This window comes from Procambarus clarkii, chromosome 71 (assembly GCF_040958095.1).
Source record: "Procambarus clarkii isolate CNS0578487 chromosome 71, FALCON_Pclarkii_2.0, whole genome shotgun sequence".
Taxonomy (NCBI): Eukaryota; Metazoa; Arthropoda; class Malacostraca; order Decapoda; family Cambaridae; genus Procambarus; species Procambarus clarkii.
In genome coordinates, this window is record NC_091220.1 from 9,094,642 (window position 1) to 9,115,766 (window position 21,125).

Below are 21,125 nucleotides of genomic sequence, written 5' to 3' on the forward strand. Positions count from 1 at the left end.
AGGGAAGACTTCCTGAGACCTGGAACTTCAAGAACAAGAGGTCATAGATTTAAACTAGCTAAACACAGATGCCGAAGAAATATAAGAAAATTCACCTTCGCAAATAGAGTGGTAGACGGTTGGAACAAGTTAAATGAGAAGGTGGTGGAGGCCAAGACCGTCAGTAGTTTCAAAGCGTTATATGACAAAGAGTGCTGGGAAGACGGGACACCACGAGCGTAGCTCTCATCCTGTAACTACACTTAGGTAATTACACTTAGGTAATTACCTGTTGATGGACGGTTGAGAGGCAGGACCAAGGAGCCAGAGCTCAACCCCCACAAGCACAACTAGGTGAGGACATATATTGTAAAAGCACAAGCCGCCGACTAGTGGCAAAGAGCACTACGCCGGCCAGGCAAAGAAGGCACAAAACTGCATCAAAAGGCCCACCTTGACAGCAAAACCACAAAGTCCCAGCACAACCACAACATGTGCCAAGACCCAAAAAGCTCAGTCTGCAAGCCAGGAAGACCCCGGAACCCCAAAAGGCAGAACCGGGTCACACGAGGAAACAAAGTCCCCTGAACCCACAAAAGGGGGCCCAAGAGGAAGAAACCTCCAGAACGAAACCAAGGAACCCAAAGGAACCCAGAATCGAACCAGGGGGAGCCCAAACCACCACATTTGCCGGCGGAGAACACCACTAAAAGGCAAAGCACAGACCCCAGCAGAACGCCCTGGGAAAACGGTCCCAACAGACCGAAAACCGAGGGGCAAGGTGTGGGAGCAAGCATACCAGCCAGGGGCACTGAGCCTAAACCCAGAGGCTCAGACCCAAAATCAACACCCAAACGTTCCCAGAGGAACAGGCAACGGCAAGAAAACACCAGAAAAACAAAGAAACGACAACAGGAGAACAAAAACCCTGCAAATTTTTTTAAAACTCACCAGAGACGCTCGCTCGCACACCCAGACGCATGTAAACAAACCGCAACGCCGCCCTGGTGGCCATGCCGTGAAACCGGCAGACGAAAATGGCCACCAGCAGGGGCTGCGACTGACGCTTAATACACAAAAACACGCCAGCAAATGTGGGAAGCTAGCAGACTGGAAGGGCGAAAAACGACGCCCAACAGCAGAAAAACCCCTGAAGGGGCAAAACCGCCCCAGAACTGCTAGCAGGCAACCCCCACAGCCCCGGGAACCAACAACAGAGGCCCCGGGGCAGAGCCGTCCTCCAAGCCCTCCGCCCTTAAAGAAAAGCAAGAGCCCATGGGAAAGGCAACAAGAAAGGGCCGCTGGTAAGACCCAGAAGCCTTGGCAGGAGGCACAGGCTCAAACCTCCGTCCCCAACCCGAACGGGGCATCCCCCGAAAACCGCCCGAGTCGCTGCCGCAACTGAACCCCGCCCCGACCCCGAAACCCGCAGACGGTCCGGAGCCGGGAACATGGAGAGAAAGGGGCGAGCAGCACCTAACCAAACGGGGCGGCCACGGGCATTCGAGTGGGAAACCAACCTAGCATGTTGCAGCAACCTAACCTAGCTTGCAACACGGATGCCGCCTGTACTCTGAACAGTAATAACATCAGGAGAGTACTGGAGAACAAGCAGAGAATCACTCGCAAGACTCCGGGTCAAGGTGTCAGTGACCCAACAGGCAGCATGACGGAGGTAAAAATGGCGACTGTCACCCGGAGACAAGGGAACAGCAACCAACGATCCCGTTCAAGACGGGTTGGAACCCGGAAGACACATTCAATGGTCCCCCGAGCCCAGACAGGGGTTTCCAGGGCCCGTAGGGTAACAACTACGGGAAGCCCGGGCAAGGTGTTGCTAACCGGTTAAGAAACCCAAACATAACAAGAGGGTAGATTATAGCACTGAAAACCCCGGAGACGTGTACAAGCACGGGGGCCTAGCAGAGGGCCACCAAACACTACCAGTGGAACTATAACCACCTTAGGCAGACCCCCACCAGGCAAGAAAATGAAAAACAAAAGAAAAACCCCGCAAAAGTACACCGTCTCCAGAGGCAACAGAAACCGGCCGCCGCTTAGGTGGCAGGCTGCGCAACACCTTGACGCCCTAACCAGCACAATACCAATCCCTACCCAGGGCCAAACAAGGGCCCCAAGCCCCAGCTGGCCCCAAGGGCGAGGCAAATGCCGAGCAGCAAGAACCTCTACGGGAATGGTTCCCGAACGCCCCAGGGAAGATAACCCTGTAACGCAAGGGCAGTACTCACAGGGCGCTTAGGGAAGTCAGCCACTAAGCACATGCAGCCCCGGCACTGATGAAGTACTCCTGGCCACCGCACACCACAACACACGGCAGTGAACGCCACACAAGGCAAACACCGCCTAGGAAACTGAGGCCAGAGAAGCGTCAATCCTGGTTGACATTAGCGAACGAACTGGAGCTTGGCAGCCGGCGCGGTAGGTCCGGGGCTCCCCCCTCCCCCTCCCGGGGTGGGGAGGGCTGCGCGGACGATCGGCGCGGCAGTAAAGTGTGATGTTTGCTTGTTTGCTTGTTTCCTTGGGATTGTAGTGAGTTTTCTACCTCTCTGTTCGGTTTTTGTTGTAGTTTATTACCATGTGGGGTTTGTTTTGTTACGCCTACCTTTCTGGGTGCCTAACCCCGGTCAATGGCAGATAAGGAAAACCCCCAACCATATGGGGTTTTCCAGGGCCATTGCTCCCTGAAACCTCTCTGAAGGGGCCAGGTTCTGGCGCTGGTCCCTGGTAGGTCTGAACTCCTTAGCTAATGTCCCGGTCTAACATAACACACATTAGCCCGATAAGCTCCAGGGAGCCGTAGGGGCTCCCCACAGAAAAACCCACACTGCCACCAAGAAGAAGAACGCAGGTGGGACACCATCAACAAAGCCACCAGACCAACAGAAAGGGACAGACCCAAGGCAGAGCCGAACCAGCCCCACTATGGACCAAACGAGCCGAGAAGAGGCAGAGCCACGGAAAGATTTCAGGTGCGACCAATGAGCAGGAAGAGCCAGAAAACCGAGCCGGCAAAGAAGGAGGTGGAACATCTGCCGGACAAATAGTCCCAACACCAGCGAGCACTCCAGGAGGTCTGAGACCACGGCCTCGACTGAGTCCCTAGGAAAGGGAACCCGCGAGACGCAGAAAAAGCCAACAGGCAGGGAAAGCCAGGAACCAGAAAACCAAACCTGGCAATCGGAACCAAAAGGCACAGCAACAACTGCCAATGCAACCATGGACATCCATAAGAAAAAAACTAGAAAACCATCTTCAAGGAGTGTCAGACCAACCGGGCTGTGGTGGGAATGCGTGCCCACGGGCTGCACCAAGCAACAGCCCGGTGGGACAAACTCCCACAAGCCAAGCCCGACCACAGGCCAGGCTTGGGGAGAAGAACTCCCAAAACCCCATCAAGCAGACGACGGGAAGGAAGCTGCACGACACTGGGAGACAGAAGAACCAGAGGGGACAACACTACCACAAGCAAGACCCCTCAGAGGAAGGAGAGGGCAGATAAAGATGTCCCAGGGGACACAGGAGGAATGGATGCCCAAAGAACTGGAGAGACCACAAAGAACGAGCGTGAGGAGGAGGAGGAGGAGGAGGAGACAAATCGAAAGCAGGAGGAAGGGATGAGCTGGAGGCCAACCCCCCACACAGCGTTAAGTAGAGAGACGACAGAGCCCAACAGGCTCAGGAAGCCACACAAAAGTCAGACGACAGGCAAGAGGAGAGACCAAAAAATCCTGAACGCAACTCCTGTAAACACAACGAGGCATATGGCAGGTGAGCGACAGAGGAGCAGGACGAAAGAGCGAAAAGCACAACCCCTCAAGCACAACACGGTGAGGACAACCAGGCGAGTACAGAGAAGCCAACGAACCTGGAAGGGCTAAGCCAGGTACTGCAAGGCAGGCAAGGAATGAGCGACCCAGAGAAGACAAGCTGAACAATCAGCACAGACAAACACACAAGGCCCCAGGAGGAAAACATGCAAGGGCCAAACAAAACGCCACAGCCAAACCCCCAACACTCACCTTCGGTAACAAAACCGGATCAAAATGACACCTCATAACATCCAGACACAGGAAAACCATACCTCATAACAGTCACCTCCACCATCATACCACATAACCCGTGGAGGCAGGGCCCCGGGACTAACTCAAGCATGGGTTGGACATGCATACGAGTGGGACTGGATGGGTACAATGAGGAGCTGTCCCGCATGGGCCAAGAGACCCCCTGCAGGCACCTGTGTCCTGCCGTTCCCCTATTCGCACGCCAAAAACCAAGGATCAACACCTGGCTGATAGACACCAAATCGCATAAATTCATCTGCAGAACGGAGGCACGAACATGTCACGACACAATGTAGCCGAGAAGATGCTGGGAGCCCTGCCAGGGGAAGAAGCCCTGAGCCGCACACGCAGAAGGGGAGGGGAGAGGCAAAAGAGCCGCCCCGCACCCATAACAAGGGGAAAACCCTAGCGTCCGCCCCATAACCGCAACCCAGAACACCCCAGTAGCTACGGGATAAGGACTGGAGAAGCGAGAAGAACAAGAGGCGAAGCACCCGAGAGAAAAAGACGCAAAACACGAGCACTCGTGCACACCAGCCAGACCAAAACAAACTCCCACGGCACACGCGCACAACCCGCATGGTGGGAAGGCGCCCAAAAGGACCACTACACAAATAGCCCAAACAGCCTATGACCCGAGGGATGAGCGCAGGGGTAGAAACAGCCCAGCGGACGGGAACAGGCGCGAAAACAGGAAACAGGGACATATGTATCCAGTGAATGTAAGGAAGACAAGGAACGAACCAGCAACCCAATTGGGCTACAAGTAGCCCAAACTGGCACCCCGGATAAGGAGTATGTAAAGCAAACGAACAGTGCCGAGACCAAGGACGAAGAAAAACACAAGAACAAAAGACCGAGACAGGGCCAAAAACCGAGAATTAATCCGGAAGGGGACCAACAAGCCCTGAAAAGACTGGAGGGAAGCCACACCGAAAGACGCCAGACATTCCAACAATACGGGAAGTAGCAAAAACCTTCCAGAACCTTTGAGAACAAACACAAACAAGCAAACCCACGAAGGCTCATAAAAGCACAGTCGCACCCGAGACCAAACGTCATGCAGAACCCCCAAAAGAAAAGGGGAACATGACAGGGAAGACCCGTCCCAAGAAGAGGGGTGAAAAAAACGCAAAGAGCACCCACAAACAGGATGGAACCAACGGATTCAAGGAACAAGGAACCGAGCCCGGGGGAGGGGCCGACGCCCAACTAATTGTACAACAAGTGGGGAAAAGGAAAAAACCTCACTCCTGTAACCGCAAGCCCCGCTCAAAGGGTAGAACAACCCCGGTGGGGACCAACGGGGCTCGGGGGCCCCCCCAGGCAGCCTCTCCCCAGCCCCGGGAACCCACACGTCAGGCCCCAGGGCCGAGCTGTCCCCCCCAAAGCCCCGGCCTCAAGAAAAACCGGTGCAGCCGCGAAAAATACCAAGGAAGGGAGCCCACTGGCAGACTCATACAACACGGCTGGAGGAACAAGCTCAAATGCCCCATCGCTACCCCGGAAGGGGAATTCCTCGAGACCGCCCGAGTCTCAAAACTATCGAAGCCCCCGCCTCGACCCCGAACCCACAGACGGTAAGGACCCAGATGCAGGGAGGAGGGGGGGGGGGGGTTAGACAAGGGGGCATGGAAGGAACCGAAACAACCAACACCCCCAAGCCCTGTCACCAAAACGGGGCAGCCTTGGGACTTCTTGGGAGCAACAACCTAGAGAGTTGCCAAACCAAAACATGATGCGCAACACCTGTGCTGCTTGCACCCACATAGTCAGCATAAGACTGGGCCAGCAAATCACAAACAAACAACAAAACTCGTAAGGCTCCGGGTCGAAAGTGCCACCGACCCAACAGGCAGCAGACGGAGGCAAAACAGTGAGTCACCCTGAGACAAGGGGACAGAGCAACCCTCAAACTCGCACAAAGTGAGGGGGGACCTCAGGGTCACAGCCATCGGACTGAGGTGTTCCCGTGGGGATTCCCAGGGTCCTGAGCATTTACTTTAAGAGGACTCGCGCCCAGGTAAACCCAGGCAGGGTACTGCTAACCGGCGCTGTCCGTTGTGGGGTCCGACATAGGGGGTCAGCGCTGTCCATAGTGGGGTCAGACAAGTTGCTGTCTGATTAGCATTGTCCGACTAGCACTGTCTGTCCGCTGCTGTCCACAACGTGTGAGCCGCCTGCACCCGAAGAATGTCATCAACAGATTGGGTGAATGGAGCCACAAACAAGCAACAAAGCTTGCAGGACTCTGGGTCGAATGTGTCACTGACCCAACAGGCAGCATGATGGAGGAAAAAACAACGAGCGTCACCCTGAGAAAAGGGAATAGAGCAACCCTCAAACTCGCATAAAGTGAGAGGGGACTCAGGGGTCTCACCAGTGGACCCAAGTGCCCCCGCTTGGTTTCCCAGGGTCCCTAGACTGGGTCTGCTATGGATTATTCCAGGCAGGGTACTTCTAACCGGCATCCAAGCTACCAATCAAACTCCTAATGTTGAACCCCCGGGACATGTCCACTCACGAGGGTGAAGCAGGGGGGTACCACCACACACAAACAACCCTAATATAAGGGAGAAGGAAAAACCAAGGCAGAATGCCCCACCAGACAAAAAGAAAAAGAAAAGAAAAACCTTGCAAGAGGACAATGTACCCAGAGGGAACAGAGCTGGCCACTGTTATAGGTGAAAACTAGCTACGCAGTACCCCGTGCAACACCAGTGCAATAACTACCACTTACCCAAAGGCAAGCTAAGGTGGAGATCCCCAAAACACTCGGGGTGGTCATTCACCAAGCAGCAAAAGACCAACAGAGGTAGACCCAAGGTGACTTGCGGAAGATTACCCCAAGCCCCAAGGGCAGTACTTACAGGGCACTCAAGTAAGGTGACCCGAAGCACATGCAGCCCGAGTACCTGTGAATATTACAGGTACGCCACCATAAGAGCAGTACTGAAAGAGAACAGCACAAGAAAAGACTGGAGCTGGAGCCACACAACCGTGCAAAATCCCTCGCTAGCAAACACATGAGCATAATAACTGATGGTGGAGCAGCCAGCTGACCCAGTCTGCTTCCCTCCTCCCCCCGAAACCAGGCAGAGAGGTGGGGTGAACTAAGCTCGCACTAGTTTAATGAACTTCTGGTCATTTGTTTACATTTTTTTCATTTTGTAGTTTTTCCACTATATCAAAATAATATCCTCAGGGAGCCACAAGAGCTCCCTTCAGAAGAACTAGCTATGAATGTAATGAAAAGTATTTCTAGGTGAGCCCCAGTGGCTTTCTAGAGCCACTATCTCTCAAGTATGTTACATCTACTAGGTGCCATCAGTCACGGAGTTCTAAGGACTACCGGGGACCAAGAGCCAGAACCTAGCCCCCCTCACAGAGGAGCAGGGAGCCATGGCATTTACATATTATGCTATTCATTCATGCCACTAATGAAGAAGGTACACAGAAAGTCAGCAAGTCAAAACAAACTACAGCTGGCTGCCACCGAGACCTGCAGCTCTGAAAATGGCCATAAAACTCCCCAAAATACGTAAATAAATTATCGAAAATGCCATGAAACTATTGTCCACTCGTCTGCCCCACTCTCTTCCCAGTTTGGGAGGAGGACAGTGGGGAAAATGACCTCCTCCCCAGGATATGGATCACAAGCTGCTCCACCATCAGTTCAACAACTTGCAAACAGACCCAACTCCCTGAGGGATGGAGGGAGACAGAGAGCCACCGAGGCTCACCCAGAAATTGGCATTTCATAACATTCAAAGATAATTTTCTAGGGGAGCCCCTTGTGGATTCCTGAAGCTAACTACACATGGGCACTTACCAGGAAGGGAGAACAGCAGGATTCAAAATGCAGAAGACACATACAACCGTGAAAGCCAACTCAAATTCACACAAGGGTGCTGAGGTTCAGGAACATTAACTAACTAGATACCAGGCCACCAGAACCCTGTTCGAATTCCAGAACACACACACCTGAATATCAGCCCAAGATATATTTGCAAAAAAAACAGCATTGAATGTAATGAAGCGCCATTTTCAGGGCGAGACCCGGAGGCTCCCCAGAGCTATATGGGCTGATATGAATGTATTAGACCATGGCATCAGTCAAGTGAATGGAGTTCTAGGCCTACCTGGGACCACAAGCCAGCACCCAGAGAGGTAGGTATCACAAATCAAATTATCTGGTTAAAAAATTGCTACTGAAAGCCGAACTGTTGGACAGAAATCTCCAAGTGAAAAACGAGCAAACGAGCATGATGTCACAACCATCACTGCTCCACTGTCTGCGCAGCTCTCCCCACCCCGGGATGGGGAAGGGGGAGCCCAAGACCCCCCGTGCTGGCTATCCACCCTTCAGTTCTGAGGCTAGATGTCAAAACTCGTGAAAAACCGCCAACCGGAGGGAGGGGGAGGGAGAGTTGTCAGGGAGCCTCTGGATCTCACCCAGAAAATGGCATTTCATTACATTCACACTGCTGGCTTTCTGGGGGGAAACCCCATTCGGCACCCTGGAGCTGCTTACCCAAAGATAATTCAAGAGGGACTTACCCAGGAGGCGGTCGTCACTCACTCCTCAACTCGAAGTTCAGACAACTGGCTGCAACTGCCGACCCAATGTGACACATACCAGTAATACTGACCAGGTAGCGAGTGGCCAGGACCCTATTCGACCTCCAAAAACCCCGTGCCCCAAATGTCAGCCCAAGACATGTTAACAAAGATGGCAGCTAATGCAGCAAACTTATGAACGTCATGGGTATGAGGATAGACCATAGGCTGGCTGAACCGAATAACCCTGTGGACTACCTGGGAGACCCGCACCCTGCAACAGGGAAGACGGGGTAAACCGGGTCAACCCAAAGCATGTATCCGGCCACAGAGGCCGTAGCACACAGGTAATGGCGAAGAGCCACAACTGGACACAACACATGATGCACCCCTGGCTGAACCAACCAACCATCAACAGCCCCAAGGATCCCTCCAGAAAGCAGTTGTCTTATTCTTCGCCAGAAAAGGAGACGGATGCAACCGAACAAATCTACCACCAGGACCAAAAGAGCAGAAACCTCTGCACCGGATGAAAGCATGAAGCTTCCCAACTTGACCCCCAGAGGCCAATGCCAACAGAAAAAAACCAGCGTTGAATGTAATGAAACGCCATTTTCTGGGTGAACCCCGGAGGCTCCCTGGAGCTTATCGGGCTAATGTATGTTATGTTAGACCGGGACATTAGCTAAGGAGTTCAGACCAACCAGGGACCAGCGCCAGAACCTGGCCCCTTCAGAGAGGTTTCAGGGAGCAACTGCCCTGGAACCCCTTCCCCCCCCCACGTGGTTGGGGTTTTCCTTATCTGCCATCGACCGGGGTTAGGCACCCAGAATGGTAGGCATAACGAAACAAACCCCACATGGTAAGAAACTAAAACCAAAAAACGAACAGAGGTAGAAACTCCCTACAATCCCAAGGAAGGAAACGAGCAATTATCACATTTTACTGCCGTGCATCTCATCCACGCAGCCCTCCCCTTCCCCTCTCTGGGAGGGGTAGGCAAACACCGCCTAGGAAACTGAGGCCAGAGAAGCGTCAATCCCGGTTGACATTAGCAAATGAACTGGAGCTTGGCAGCCGGCGCGGTAGGTCCGGGGCTCCCCCCTCCCCCTCCCGGGGTGGGAAGGGCTGCGTGGATGATCGGCGCGGCAGTAAAGTGTGATGTTTGCTTGTTTGCTTGTTTCCTTGGGATTGTAGGGAGTTTTCTACCTCTCTGTTCGGTTTTTGTTGTTGTTTCTTACCATGTGGGGTTTGTTTTGTTACGCCTACCTTTCTGGGTGCCTAACCCCGGTCGATGGCAGATAAGGAAAACCCCCAACCATATGGGGTTTTCCAGGGCCATTGCTCCCTGAAACCTCTATGAAGGGGCCAGGTTCTGGCGCTGGTCCCTGGTAGGTCTGAACTCCATAGCTAATGTCCCGGTCTAACATAACATACATTAGCCCGATAAGCTCCAGGGAGCCGTAGGGGCTCCCCACAGAAAGAGCCTTTGCAAATCAATCTTTAACTGAAGGGGTCAAAACAAACCGAGAAGGAGAAAAAAAAAGAGCACCCGGTCGAATGACCAGGACAGCTCAGGCAGCGCCTGAGCAAGCCGGAGGTGAAACAATGCACAAGACAGCTTACGGAACAGAACAGATGTAACATCCACCCCGAAACAACCAGGAAAGGAAGGACAAAATAACCTGATCCGAAATAGAAGAGAACCTACAGAGGGACCAAAAAATAATGGAAGGACTGCCAGGAAACTTCATACTGCTGCCGAGACGAAATGCACAGGTGGGACACCATCAATGAAGCCACTTGCTCACCATACAAGTGGTGATAGACCCACATCAGAAAGACCAGACGTGAAGACTTGAGGAGAAGATTTAACCACATATGTAGCGGACTGGACTGATCTGCTGAAAGAGGCAGAGCCACAGGAAGACCCTCAGATTTGGACACTGAGAAAGCAATGCCTGAAACCAAGGTTGGGCCAGCCACCAAGGAGCCAGAAGGACAACTCTCCCCTGGTAAGTCTCCAAGCAAACTAGGACCTGGAGTAACAGCAGAACCGGGTAAAAGAGGTACAGGTAACCCCACCTCGACCAGTCCTGCCTGAAGGCATCGACCCCAATGGCCTCACAGTCAGGGAAGGGCATCACATATATCGTGAGACGCCGCAACAACACCGACGCGAAAAGATCCACCTCCGGAGCCTGTATGTTCAGCAACACCAACTGAACGAGTTGCTTTGACCATCCATTCCGTGGACAGGGGAATGAACCGAGACAGGCTGTTCGCCAGGACGTTGGACACCCCTTGAACGTGAACGACCAGGAGAGCCAAACCCCGAGAACTCAGCAAAAGAGTCACCTGAAGCAACCAGCCCCAAAGAGCCAAGGACCACATCGACCCCCCACGGTTCAGGCAATGAACCACCGGGAAGCAGTTCGAATGGAGCTGGATCATCGATCAGTGAGCGACCCGAACCCTCTGAAGCGACATCCACATCGCCCCAAACTCCCACACCGTGCTGTGAGCCCAATGGAAGGATGGACCCCATCGTCCCTGGCCGGCCTGGTGGGCACTAGTCAAGAAGCCTTAGCCAAGAGACAACGCATCCGTGAACACATCGCGCAAGGGCTCAGGTAGGCACCGAGGCACTGAACCAGCAGTTGACATAAGGCACCCAGAGGCCAATCGCAGTAATCGTGAGAGAGGCAGAAGGAACATCCCCGAAGGAACCAGAAGAGCCGACGAAGCCAAACCCGACCCGGCGGGTTGACCATCATGGCAAAGTTCAGACTCCTGCACAAATCCTTAAGCCGGGAGCCCCCAGAAACAGGTGAAGGTGGGACCGCAGCTGCAGCAGAGCCTCTGGAGGAAGAGACAAGGAAACTGTCCAAGAGTCCCAAAAAAGACCCAGCCAAGACCGAACCTGAGAGGGACCCAGATGGGACTTCGTCCAATTCACAAGGAATCCAAATCCAGCAAGCTGTGAAAGAACCAAATTCGTTGTGAGCAGACATTCTGTCTTGCTGGGAGCCCACACCAGCCAGTCATCGAGGTAGGCCAGAACTCCATTTGCTTAACAGATGCTAGGGTCTAATACATTCATATCAGCCTGGATAGCTCCGGGGAGCCAAAAGAATTCCCCCCCCCCCCCAGGAAACTCCTTATGGAAATTGGTTCCCGAATGCACCAGAGAAGAGAACCCTAACAGGCAAGGGTAGTACTCACAGGGCACTCAGGAAAGAATGCCCCTAAGCACATGCAGCCACTGTACTCTTGAGGACATCTGGCCTCTGACATCTGACACACAACGACACTGCAGAGGCCACCACGAAGGTAAACTCAGCTTGGAAACCTAGGCCAGAAATGACATCCACCCTGGATCACTTTAGCCAACAAACTGAAGTTGCCGGGTAGCCAGCATGGGGGGGTGGGGGGCTGTGCGGGTGAGTGACACGACTGTGTGATGTGATGTTTGCTCGTTTCTTTGTTTCTTTGGGAATTGAGGGAGTTCTACCTCTGTTTTGTTTTGTTTGCAATTTTCTTACCTTGTGGGGGCTGTTTTGTTATGCCTACCATTCTGGGTGCCTAACTCCATTCGATGGAAGATAAGATAAACCCCCAACCACAGGGGTGGCGGGTTTCCAGGGCCATTGCTCCCTGCACCTCTCTGAGGGGTGGCCATGTTCTGGCTTGTGGTCCCCAGTAGGCAGAACTCTGTTGCCCTGGTTTAATGTATCGTATATTAGCCCGATAGCTCCTGGGAGTCTATCTTGATTATCTTGAGATTATCTTGAGATGATTTCGGGGCTTTAGTGTCCCCGCGGCCCGGTCTTCGACCAGGCCTCCACCCCCAGGAAGCAGCCCGTGACAGCCGACTAACACCCAGGTACCTATTTACTGCTAGGTAACAGGGGCATAGGGTGAAAGAAACTCTGCCCAATGTTTCTCGCCGGCGCCTGGGATCGAACCCAGGACCACAGGATCACAAGTCCCGCGTGCTGTCCGCTCGGCCGACCGGCTCCTAAAGCTCTCCTCACAGAAAAATCTAAATTCCAGAGAGGAAATCATTTAACTTGCCATTGGACAATGCTATTTTTCCAGTCAGGATTTAAAATTTAATGCCTTGTTCATTTGTTTTTCCTAGATGGATGTATTACATACCACAAGATACCATTCTGCATATGCAAAATTAGAACACTATTCTGTCTATTTGGATTACTAATTGGGCTATATTTCAGGTTATACTGGTTTTGTCAGATGTTGAAACTTAATCATTCATAGTTTTACATCTCCCTGAAGCTCAAGCCCGCCAAACACACACCGAAACTACGACGTTGGTACAACGTTCGAACAAGTTTTAACCCCTCCTAACCAGTTATAACAACCAATATAGCAAGTTGTAACAACGTTCTAATACGTCAAAAACACGTTAAGCCAAGATGTAACAACTTTATTACAAGTTGTAACAAGCGGAAAATAGAGACAGTTTCGGTTTGTGTTTCCAGGGAGTTATGCTATTGTGAATATCCAAACAAAGAAAACATAAACAAGCACAACTTTTGACAACATCTGGCACTTATGATGGAATCAAACTCAACTTGCCTTAATTTTAACAGAAGTTCTTTTTTTAATCCATTTTTCTCTTGGTTGCATTGGAGAGAATACAGGAAGGTCCTTATCATCTGCTGCAAGAGCTGCTTGATCGGTTCTCACAAGCTGTGAAAGAGAAGTAAATTGCTTGTAAAAAATTAATTCATACATTTCTAAATATTTGAAATATTCATAGGGCCCATAACAGCCAGGCACACAATTCATCAACATTTGGGCATCCAGTGTGAACACAGCCAGATACACAGCCGAGAAACACCTGAGCATACAACCTGTACACAGCTTAGAAACAGCCAGACACGCACAGCACAGATACAGCCAGGTACACAGCCCAGAAACACCTGAGCATACAACCTGTACACAGCTCGGAAGCAGCCAGACACGCAGCACAGAAACAGCCAGGTACACAGCCCAGAAACACCTGAACATACAACCTGTACACAGCTCGGAAGCAGCCAGACACGCAGCACAGAAACAGCCAGGTACACAGTCCAGAAACACCTGAGCATACAACCTGTACACAGCTTGGAAGCAGCCAGACACGCAGCACAGAAACAGCCAGGTACACAGTCCAGAAACACCTGAGCATACAACCTGTACACAGCTTAGAAACAGCCAGACACGCACAGCACCGATACAGCCAGGTACACAGCCCAGAAACACCTGAACATACAACTTGTACACAGCTCGGAAGCAGCCAGACACGCAGCACAGAAACAGCCAGGTACACAGTCCAGAAACACCTGAGCATACAACCTGTACACAGCTTGGAAGCAGCCAGACATGCAGCACAGAAACAGCCAGGTACACAGTCCAGAAACACCTGAGCATACAACCTGTACACAGCTTGGAAGCAGCCAGACACGCAGCACAGAAACAGCCAGGTACACAGTCCAGAAACACCTGAGCATACAACCTGTACACAGCTCGGAAGCAGCCAGACACACAGCACAGATACACCCTAGTACGCAGCACAGAAGCAGCCAGACACGCAGCACAGATACAGCCTGCTACGCAGCACAGAAGCAGCCAGACACGCAGCACAGATACACCCTAGTACGCAGCACAGAAGCAGCCAGACACGCAGCACAGATACACCCTAGTACGCAGCACAGAAGCAGCCAGACACGCAGCACAGATACACCCTAGTACGCAGCACAGAAGCAGCCAGACACGCAGCACAGATACACCCTAGTACGCAGCACAGAAGCAGCCAGACACGCAGCACAGATACACCCTAGTACGCAGCACAGAAGCAGCCAGACACGCAGCACAGATACAGCCTGCTACGCAGCACAGAAGCAGCCAGACACGCAGCACAGATACAGCCTGCTACGCAGCACAGAAGCAGCCAGACACACAGCACAGATACACCCTAGTACGCAGCACAGAAGCAGCCAGACACGCAGCACAGATACAGCCTGCTACGCAGCACAGAAGCAGCCAGACACGCAGCACAGATACAGCCTGCTACGCAGCACAGAAGCATCCAGACACGCAGCACAGATACAGCCTGCTACGCAGCACAGAAGCAGCCAGACACACAGCACAGATACACCCTAGTACGCAGCACAGAAGCAGCCAGACACGCAGCACAGATACAGCCTGCTACGCAGCACAGAAGCATCCAGACACGCAGCACAGATACAGCCTGCTACGCAGCACAGAAGCATCCAGACACGCAGCACAGATACACCCTAGTACGCAGCACAGAAGCAGCCAGACACACAGCACAGATACACCCTAGTACGCAGCACAGAAGCAGCCAGACACGCAGCACAGATACAGCCTGCTACGCAGCACAGAAGCATCCAGACACGCAGCACAGATACAGCCTGCTACGCAGCACAGAAGCAGCCAGACACACAGCACAGATACACCCTAGTACGCAGCACAGAAGCAGCCAGACACGCAGCACAGATACAGCCTGCTACGCAGCACAGAAGCAGCCAGACACGCAGCACATATACACCCTAGTACGCAGCACAGAAGCAGCCAGGCACCTACTTTAAATGCTATGGAAAATGTTCAGAGCTAAATAATAAAATCATACCATAAATAAGTTATGATACTGTCACTGTACAACAAAATTCAGCTATAACAAGGGCAATATTTTGCTCTTATATTTACCTTACCTGTCTTAATATAAAAGCTATTACATCTGATGACTCCCAATAAGAAGCATGGAACAGATGTGGCAGAGAGTTTGTTGGGAAATTTGCTAGTCCTTCCGGGCAGTATAATGCATAATCTAACCGTTTACTTCCCCACCACCGCTGACTCACTGTGGAAAAGGAAGAAATTAGGGGAATTAGCTAATGCATAATCTAACCGTTTACTTCCCCACCACCGCTGACTCACTGTGGAAAAAGAAGAAATTAGGGGAATTAGCTAATGCATAATCTAACCGTTTACTTCCCCACCAGCGCTGACTCACTGTGGAAAAGGAAGAAATTAGGGGAATTAGCTAATGCATAATCTAACCATTTACTTCCCCACCAGCGCTGACTCACTGTGGAAAAAGAAGAAATTAGGGGAATTAGCTAATGCATAATCTAACCGTTTACTTCCCCACCACCGCTGACTCACTGTGGAAAAAGAAGAAATTAGGGGAATTAGCTAATGCATAATCTAACCGTTTACTTCCCCACCAGCGCTGACTCACTGTGGAAAAAGAAGAAATTAGGGGAATTAGCTAATGCATAATCTAACCGTTTACTTCCCCACCACCGCTGACTCACTGTGGAAAAAGAAGAAATTAGGGGAATTAGCTAATGCATAATCTAACCGTTTACTTCCCCACCACCGCTGACTCACTGTGGAAAAAGAAGAAATTAGGGGAATTAGCTAATGCATAATCTAACCGTTTACTTCCCCACCACCGCTGACTCACTGTGGAAAAGGAAGAAATTAGGGGAATTAACTCTATAACATTAATATCTCATTAGTGAGTTACCCATAACATAAGTGGCACACAGTATTAACTGATCATGGTCTTTTGTAAAACAAAATTGCTCAGAAATGTTAATGAAAAATCAAATCCAATGTTGTAATTTATGTTCATGTACAACATATTAAACTTTGTGTTGTGAAAATCATTACTATATATTGACAAAATTTATAACAACTCATTTACTGTTTTGGTTTATTAAATACTTACTGTTCTGATATAGTGAGTAGTTACTGTTCTGATATAATGGGTATTACTGTGCTGATATAGTGAGAATTTACTGTTCTGATATACAGTAATGGGTAGAGTATCTGTTCTGATAGAGTATTTACTGTTTTGATATGGTGAGTACTGACTGTTTTGATATAGTGACTATTTACTGTTCTGAAACAGTATTTACTATTCTCATACAGTAAGTATATACTGTTCTGATACAGTGAGTATTTACTTGTCTGATATAGTATTTACTATTCTGATACAATGAGTATTTACTGTTCTGATATATTGAGTACGTACTGTTCTGATATACGTAGTGAGTATTTACTATTCTGATTCAATGAGTATTTACTATTTTGATACGGTGAGTATTTACTGTTCTGATACAGTATTTACTATTCTGATACAGTGAGTATTTACTATTCTGATACAGTGACTATTTACTATTCTGATACAGTGAGTATTTAGTGTTTAGTATACTAAAGAAATGAGTCATGCTTTAGAAGGGTTTCAACAAGAGTCCTGAGCTGAGAGCATAAATAGCCAAAGACTGTGGCACTTTATAAAGTTAAAATGATACAGAGCACCACTTGGTTTCCGAACTTTAGTTATCCGAAACTTCCAGTTTCCCGATTGGGGTTGGGGAGTCATGCTACCCGAACAAAGTTCGGGTAGGAAGGGGTCCGCCAAGCGTCACGCTGGCTTGTGGTGGTGGGTGGGAGATGGTCCAGTTTGCCCACTGTGACTTCACAGATTCACGGCCTATTATTCCTATTATTTTGAATTGCCATAAGGCTGGAATGTTCATTCTGTGCTTTTGTTTTACATATCTGCACAATCAAGAAACATCTGTGCACCATGTCGGCTCCAAATGCATGCATTGCGTCAGTGATGGCTGACCGGTGGGTGGATGGATGAGGGAGCTTAGGTGGGAGGCAGTATGAGAGAGGGGGGGAGAATTAGTCAGAAAGGGAGGGAGGGAGAGAGAGATGCTAGGAGGGAGGGGGAGGGAGGGAGAGATGCTAAGAGGAAGGGGGAGGTAGGGAGAGATGCTAGGAGGTAGGCAGGAAGGGACGGAAGTAGTGAGAATTAGGGAGGGAAAGGCAGGCAGGCAGGCACAGGCAGGCAGGCACAGGCAGGCAGGCAGGCAGGCAGGCAGGCAGGCAGGCAGGCAGGCAGGCAGGCAGGCAGGCAGGCAGGCAGGCAGGCAAGCAGGCAGGCAGGCAGGCAGGCAGGCAGGCAGGCAGGCTAGCTTGCAGGCAGGCTGGCAGACAGGGAGTGAGTGGTAGTCACGCGGTTGAACCGCGTGACCTTTAAAAGAGTATGGGATGTAGGGGGGGGGGGGTGGTGGGGGCGAGACCAGCTCATTCCCGAACATTTTTAAGCCTAACACACACTACCCGTTAGCATGATGGCAGGCAGGCAGGCAGGCAGGCAGGCAGGCAGGCAGGCAGGCAGGCAGGCAGGCAGGCAGGCAGGCAGGCAGGCAAGCAGGCAGGCAGGCAGGCAGGCAGGCAGGCAGGCAGGCAGGCTAGCTTGCAGGCAGGCTGGCAGACAGGGAGTGAGTGGTAGTCACGCGGTTGAACCGCGTGACCTTTAAAAGAGTATGGGATGTAGGGGGGGGGGGGGGGGGTGGTGGGGGCGAGACCAGCTCATTCCCGAACATTTTTAAGCCTAACACACACTACCCGTTAGCATGATGGCAGGCAGGCAGGCTTGCAGGCTGGGAAGGAGGCAGGCAGGCTTGCAGGCTGGGAAGGAGGCAGGCAGGCTTGCAGGCTGGGAAGGAGGCAGGCAGGCTTGCAGGCTGGGAAGGAGGCAGGCAGGCTTGCAGGCTGGGAAGGAGGCAGGCAGGCTTGCAGACTGGGAAGGAGGCAGGCAGGCTTGCAGGCTGGGAAGGAGGCAGGCAGGCTTGCAGGCTGGGAAGGAGGCAGGCAGGCTTGCAGGCTGGGAAGGAGGCAGGCAGGCTTGCAGGCTGGGAAGGAGGCAGGCAGGCTTGCAGGCTGGGAAGGAGGCAGGCAGGCTTGCAGGCTGGGAAGGAGGCAGGCAGGCTTGCAGGCTGGGAAGGAGGCAGGCAGACTTGCAGGCTTGCAGGCTGGGAAGGAGGCAGGCAGGCTTGCAGGCTGGGAAGGAGGCAGGCAGGCTTGCAGGCTGGGAAGGAGGCAGGCAGGCTTGCAGGCTGGGAAGGAGGCAGGCAGACTTGCAGGCTGGGAAGGAGGCAGGCAGGCTTGCAGGCTGGGAAGGAGGCAGGCAGGCTTGCAGGCTGGGAAGGAGGCAGGCAGGCTTGCAGACTGGGAAGGAGGCAGGCAGGCTTGCAGGCTGGGAAGGAGGCAGGCAGGCTTGCAGGCTGGGAAGGAGGCAGGCAGGCTTGCAGGCTGGGAAGGAGGCAGGCAGGCTTGCAGGCTGGGAAGGAGGCAGGCAGGCTTGCAGGCTGGGAAGGAGGCAGGCAGGCTTGCAGGCTGGGAAGGAGGCAGGCAGGCTTGCAGGCTGGGAAGGAGGCAGGCAGGCTTGCAGGCTGGGAAGGAGGCAGGCAGGCTTGCAGGCTGGGAAGGAGGCAGGCAGGCTTGCAGGCTGGGAAGGAGGCAGGCAGGCTTGCAGGCTGGGAAGGAGGCAGGCAGGCTTGCAGGCTGGGAAGGAGGCAGACAGACTTGCAGGCTTGCAGGCTGGGAAGGAGGCAGGCAGGCTTGCAGGCTGGGAAGGAGGCAGGCAGGCTTGCAGGCTGGAAAGGAGGCAGGCAGGCTTGCAGGCTGGGAAGGAGGCAGGCAGGCTTGCAGGCTGGGAAGGAGGCAGGCAGACTTGCAGGCTGGGAAGGAGGCAGGCAGGCTTGCAGGCTGGGAAGGAGGCAGGCAGGCTTGCAGGCTGGGGAGGAGGCAGGCAGGCAGGAAGCGATATATTTTAAGCAGTCTCCGTGGTGTAGTGGTAAGACACTCGCCTGGCGTTCCGGGAGCGCTTTGTCATGGGTTCGTATCCTGGCCGAGGAGGATTTACTGGGCGCAATTCCTTAACTGTAGCCTCTGTTTAACGCAACAGTAAAATGTGTACTTGGATGAAAAAACGATTCTTCGCGGCAGGGGATCGTATTCCAGGGACCATAGGATTAAGGACTTGCCCGAAACGCTACGCGTACTAGTGGCTGTACAAGAATGTAACAACTCTTGTATATATCTCAAAAAAAAAAAAAAAAAAAAAAAAAAAAATATGGGTGTTGAAGTGAACCATGAACCACGTGACCTTTGAGAGTGTGTGTGTGTGTGTGTATGGGTTTGGGGTGGGGGGAGAGGGGGAGGTGTGTCGGTGGTGGGGGAGGGACCGGCCGACTCCGTAAGCCTAACCACACTCCACAGGCTGGCAGGATGTGCCTGCAGGCTGGCAGGATGTGCCTGCAGGCTGGCAGGATGTGCCTGCAGGCTGGCAGGATGTGCCTGCAGGCTGGCAGGATGTGCCTGCAGGCTGGCAGGATGTGCCTGCAGGCTGGCAGGATGTGCCTGCAGGCTGGCAGGATGTGCCTGCAGGCTGGCAGGAAACATCCAGAGGATGTTTGCCAGACGTCTTAATAATCAGTTAGGAACAATTAAGGACTTTTATAAAGCGGATCAGGACTTCACTTATTGGTGAGTACAAACAAAACACGGTCGCATTTACGCTATGAACCTGTCGATTTTTCCCCTAGAGTTTTTTCGTAAATTTTTCGGAAAAATTTATTTTTCCATTTCTAGTTTATTTTTTCCCCTCTATTTCTCGTATACGAACTTACATGTTAACCGACGGGTCTCGTCCCCAAGGGGTTCGGAAACCAAGTGGTGCTCTGTATTGTGTGTCTTAATAAATTAGTTGCTAGTTAACAGTGGTTGGGGAAAGATAATGTTACCATCCCATCTACAAATCAAAAATCCCAAAACAATATATCATGCAGCGGTCATTCACCTTTTTATGAAGAATATGTACTTTACACATGACTCATAACTGGTAACATTTGAGCATTTCTCAAAAGAGTCTCACCTGTTTCCAATGTTCACAATACTTCTCAAACTTTTAAAATCAAACTGTACAGTAAAAGGGTTCATAATGAGTAATAAATACTAACAGGTTTCAGTAAATCTCAACTCTTACTTTTCAAACCTAATGATATAATATTAAATAATTAAAACTTACAGGCATTTATTGTGGCAATTGGGACCGTATCTCCCATCCCTGAAACAGTGGAGAGAATAGAAGCATCCGACATACGACGAGTATGTCCTGCCAATGACGGAGATCCTGTAGTCCCACCAATATCCATGAACACACCTCCATTAGACTGAATACATTCCACTGCAAACAAAGAAAGATTTTATGAAATACAATATTATATAGGACACCTGGCTTTATATACAACCCGTTCTCGCAAATTTAATAAGTCAATATTGACTTATTAGTTGCGTGCATAGGTGACATACTAAACATAATAGTTTCCCATGAAAATCTTCATAGAAAACACCGACCTTACCTAACCTACTTAGTATGTTAAAATAAGCATCTTATACCTTCGTAATTACAATTGTTACTTAACCTATTATAGGTATAGGTTAGGCAATAATTGTAATTACGAAGCAATAAGATGCTTATCTTAACATACTAAGTAGGTTAGGTAAGGTCGGTGTTTTCTATGAAGCTTTTCAAGGGAAACTATTATGTTAAGTATGTCACCTATGCACATATTTAATAAGTCAATATTGACTTATTAAATTTGC

General features: G+C 51.3%; 1 protein-coding gene across 12 annotated transcripts in view; it reads right to left on the reverse strand.

Annotated features, from left to right (window-relative positions):
• rdgB (retinal degeneration B) overlaps window positions 1-21,125 on the reverse strand; it is a 507,955-nt gene that overhangs the window by 132,423 nt on the left and 354,407 nt on the right. For all 12 annotated transcript variants that reach the window (XM_069311958.1, XM_069311951.1, XM_045726080.2 and 9 more), the window contains 3 exons: window positions 20,548-20,706; window positions 15,365-15,513; window positions 13,224-13,337 (listed from right to left, as the gene is read on the reverse strand). In XM_069311958.1, the coding sequence (XP_069168059.1) occupies window positions 13,224-13,337; window positions 15,365-15,513; window positions 20,548-20,706 (422 nt within the window). The remainder of the gene's footprint in view (window positions 1-13,223; window positions 13,338-15,364; window positions 15,514-20,547; window positions 20,707-21,125) is intronic.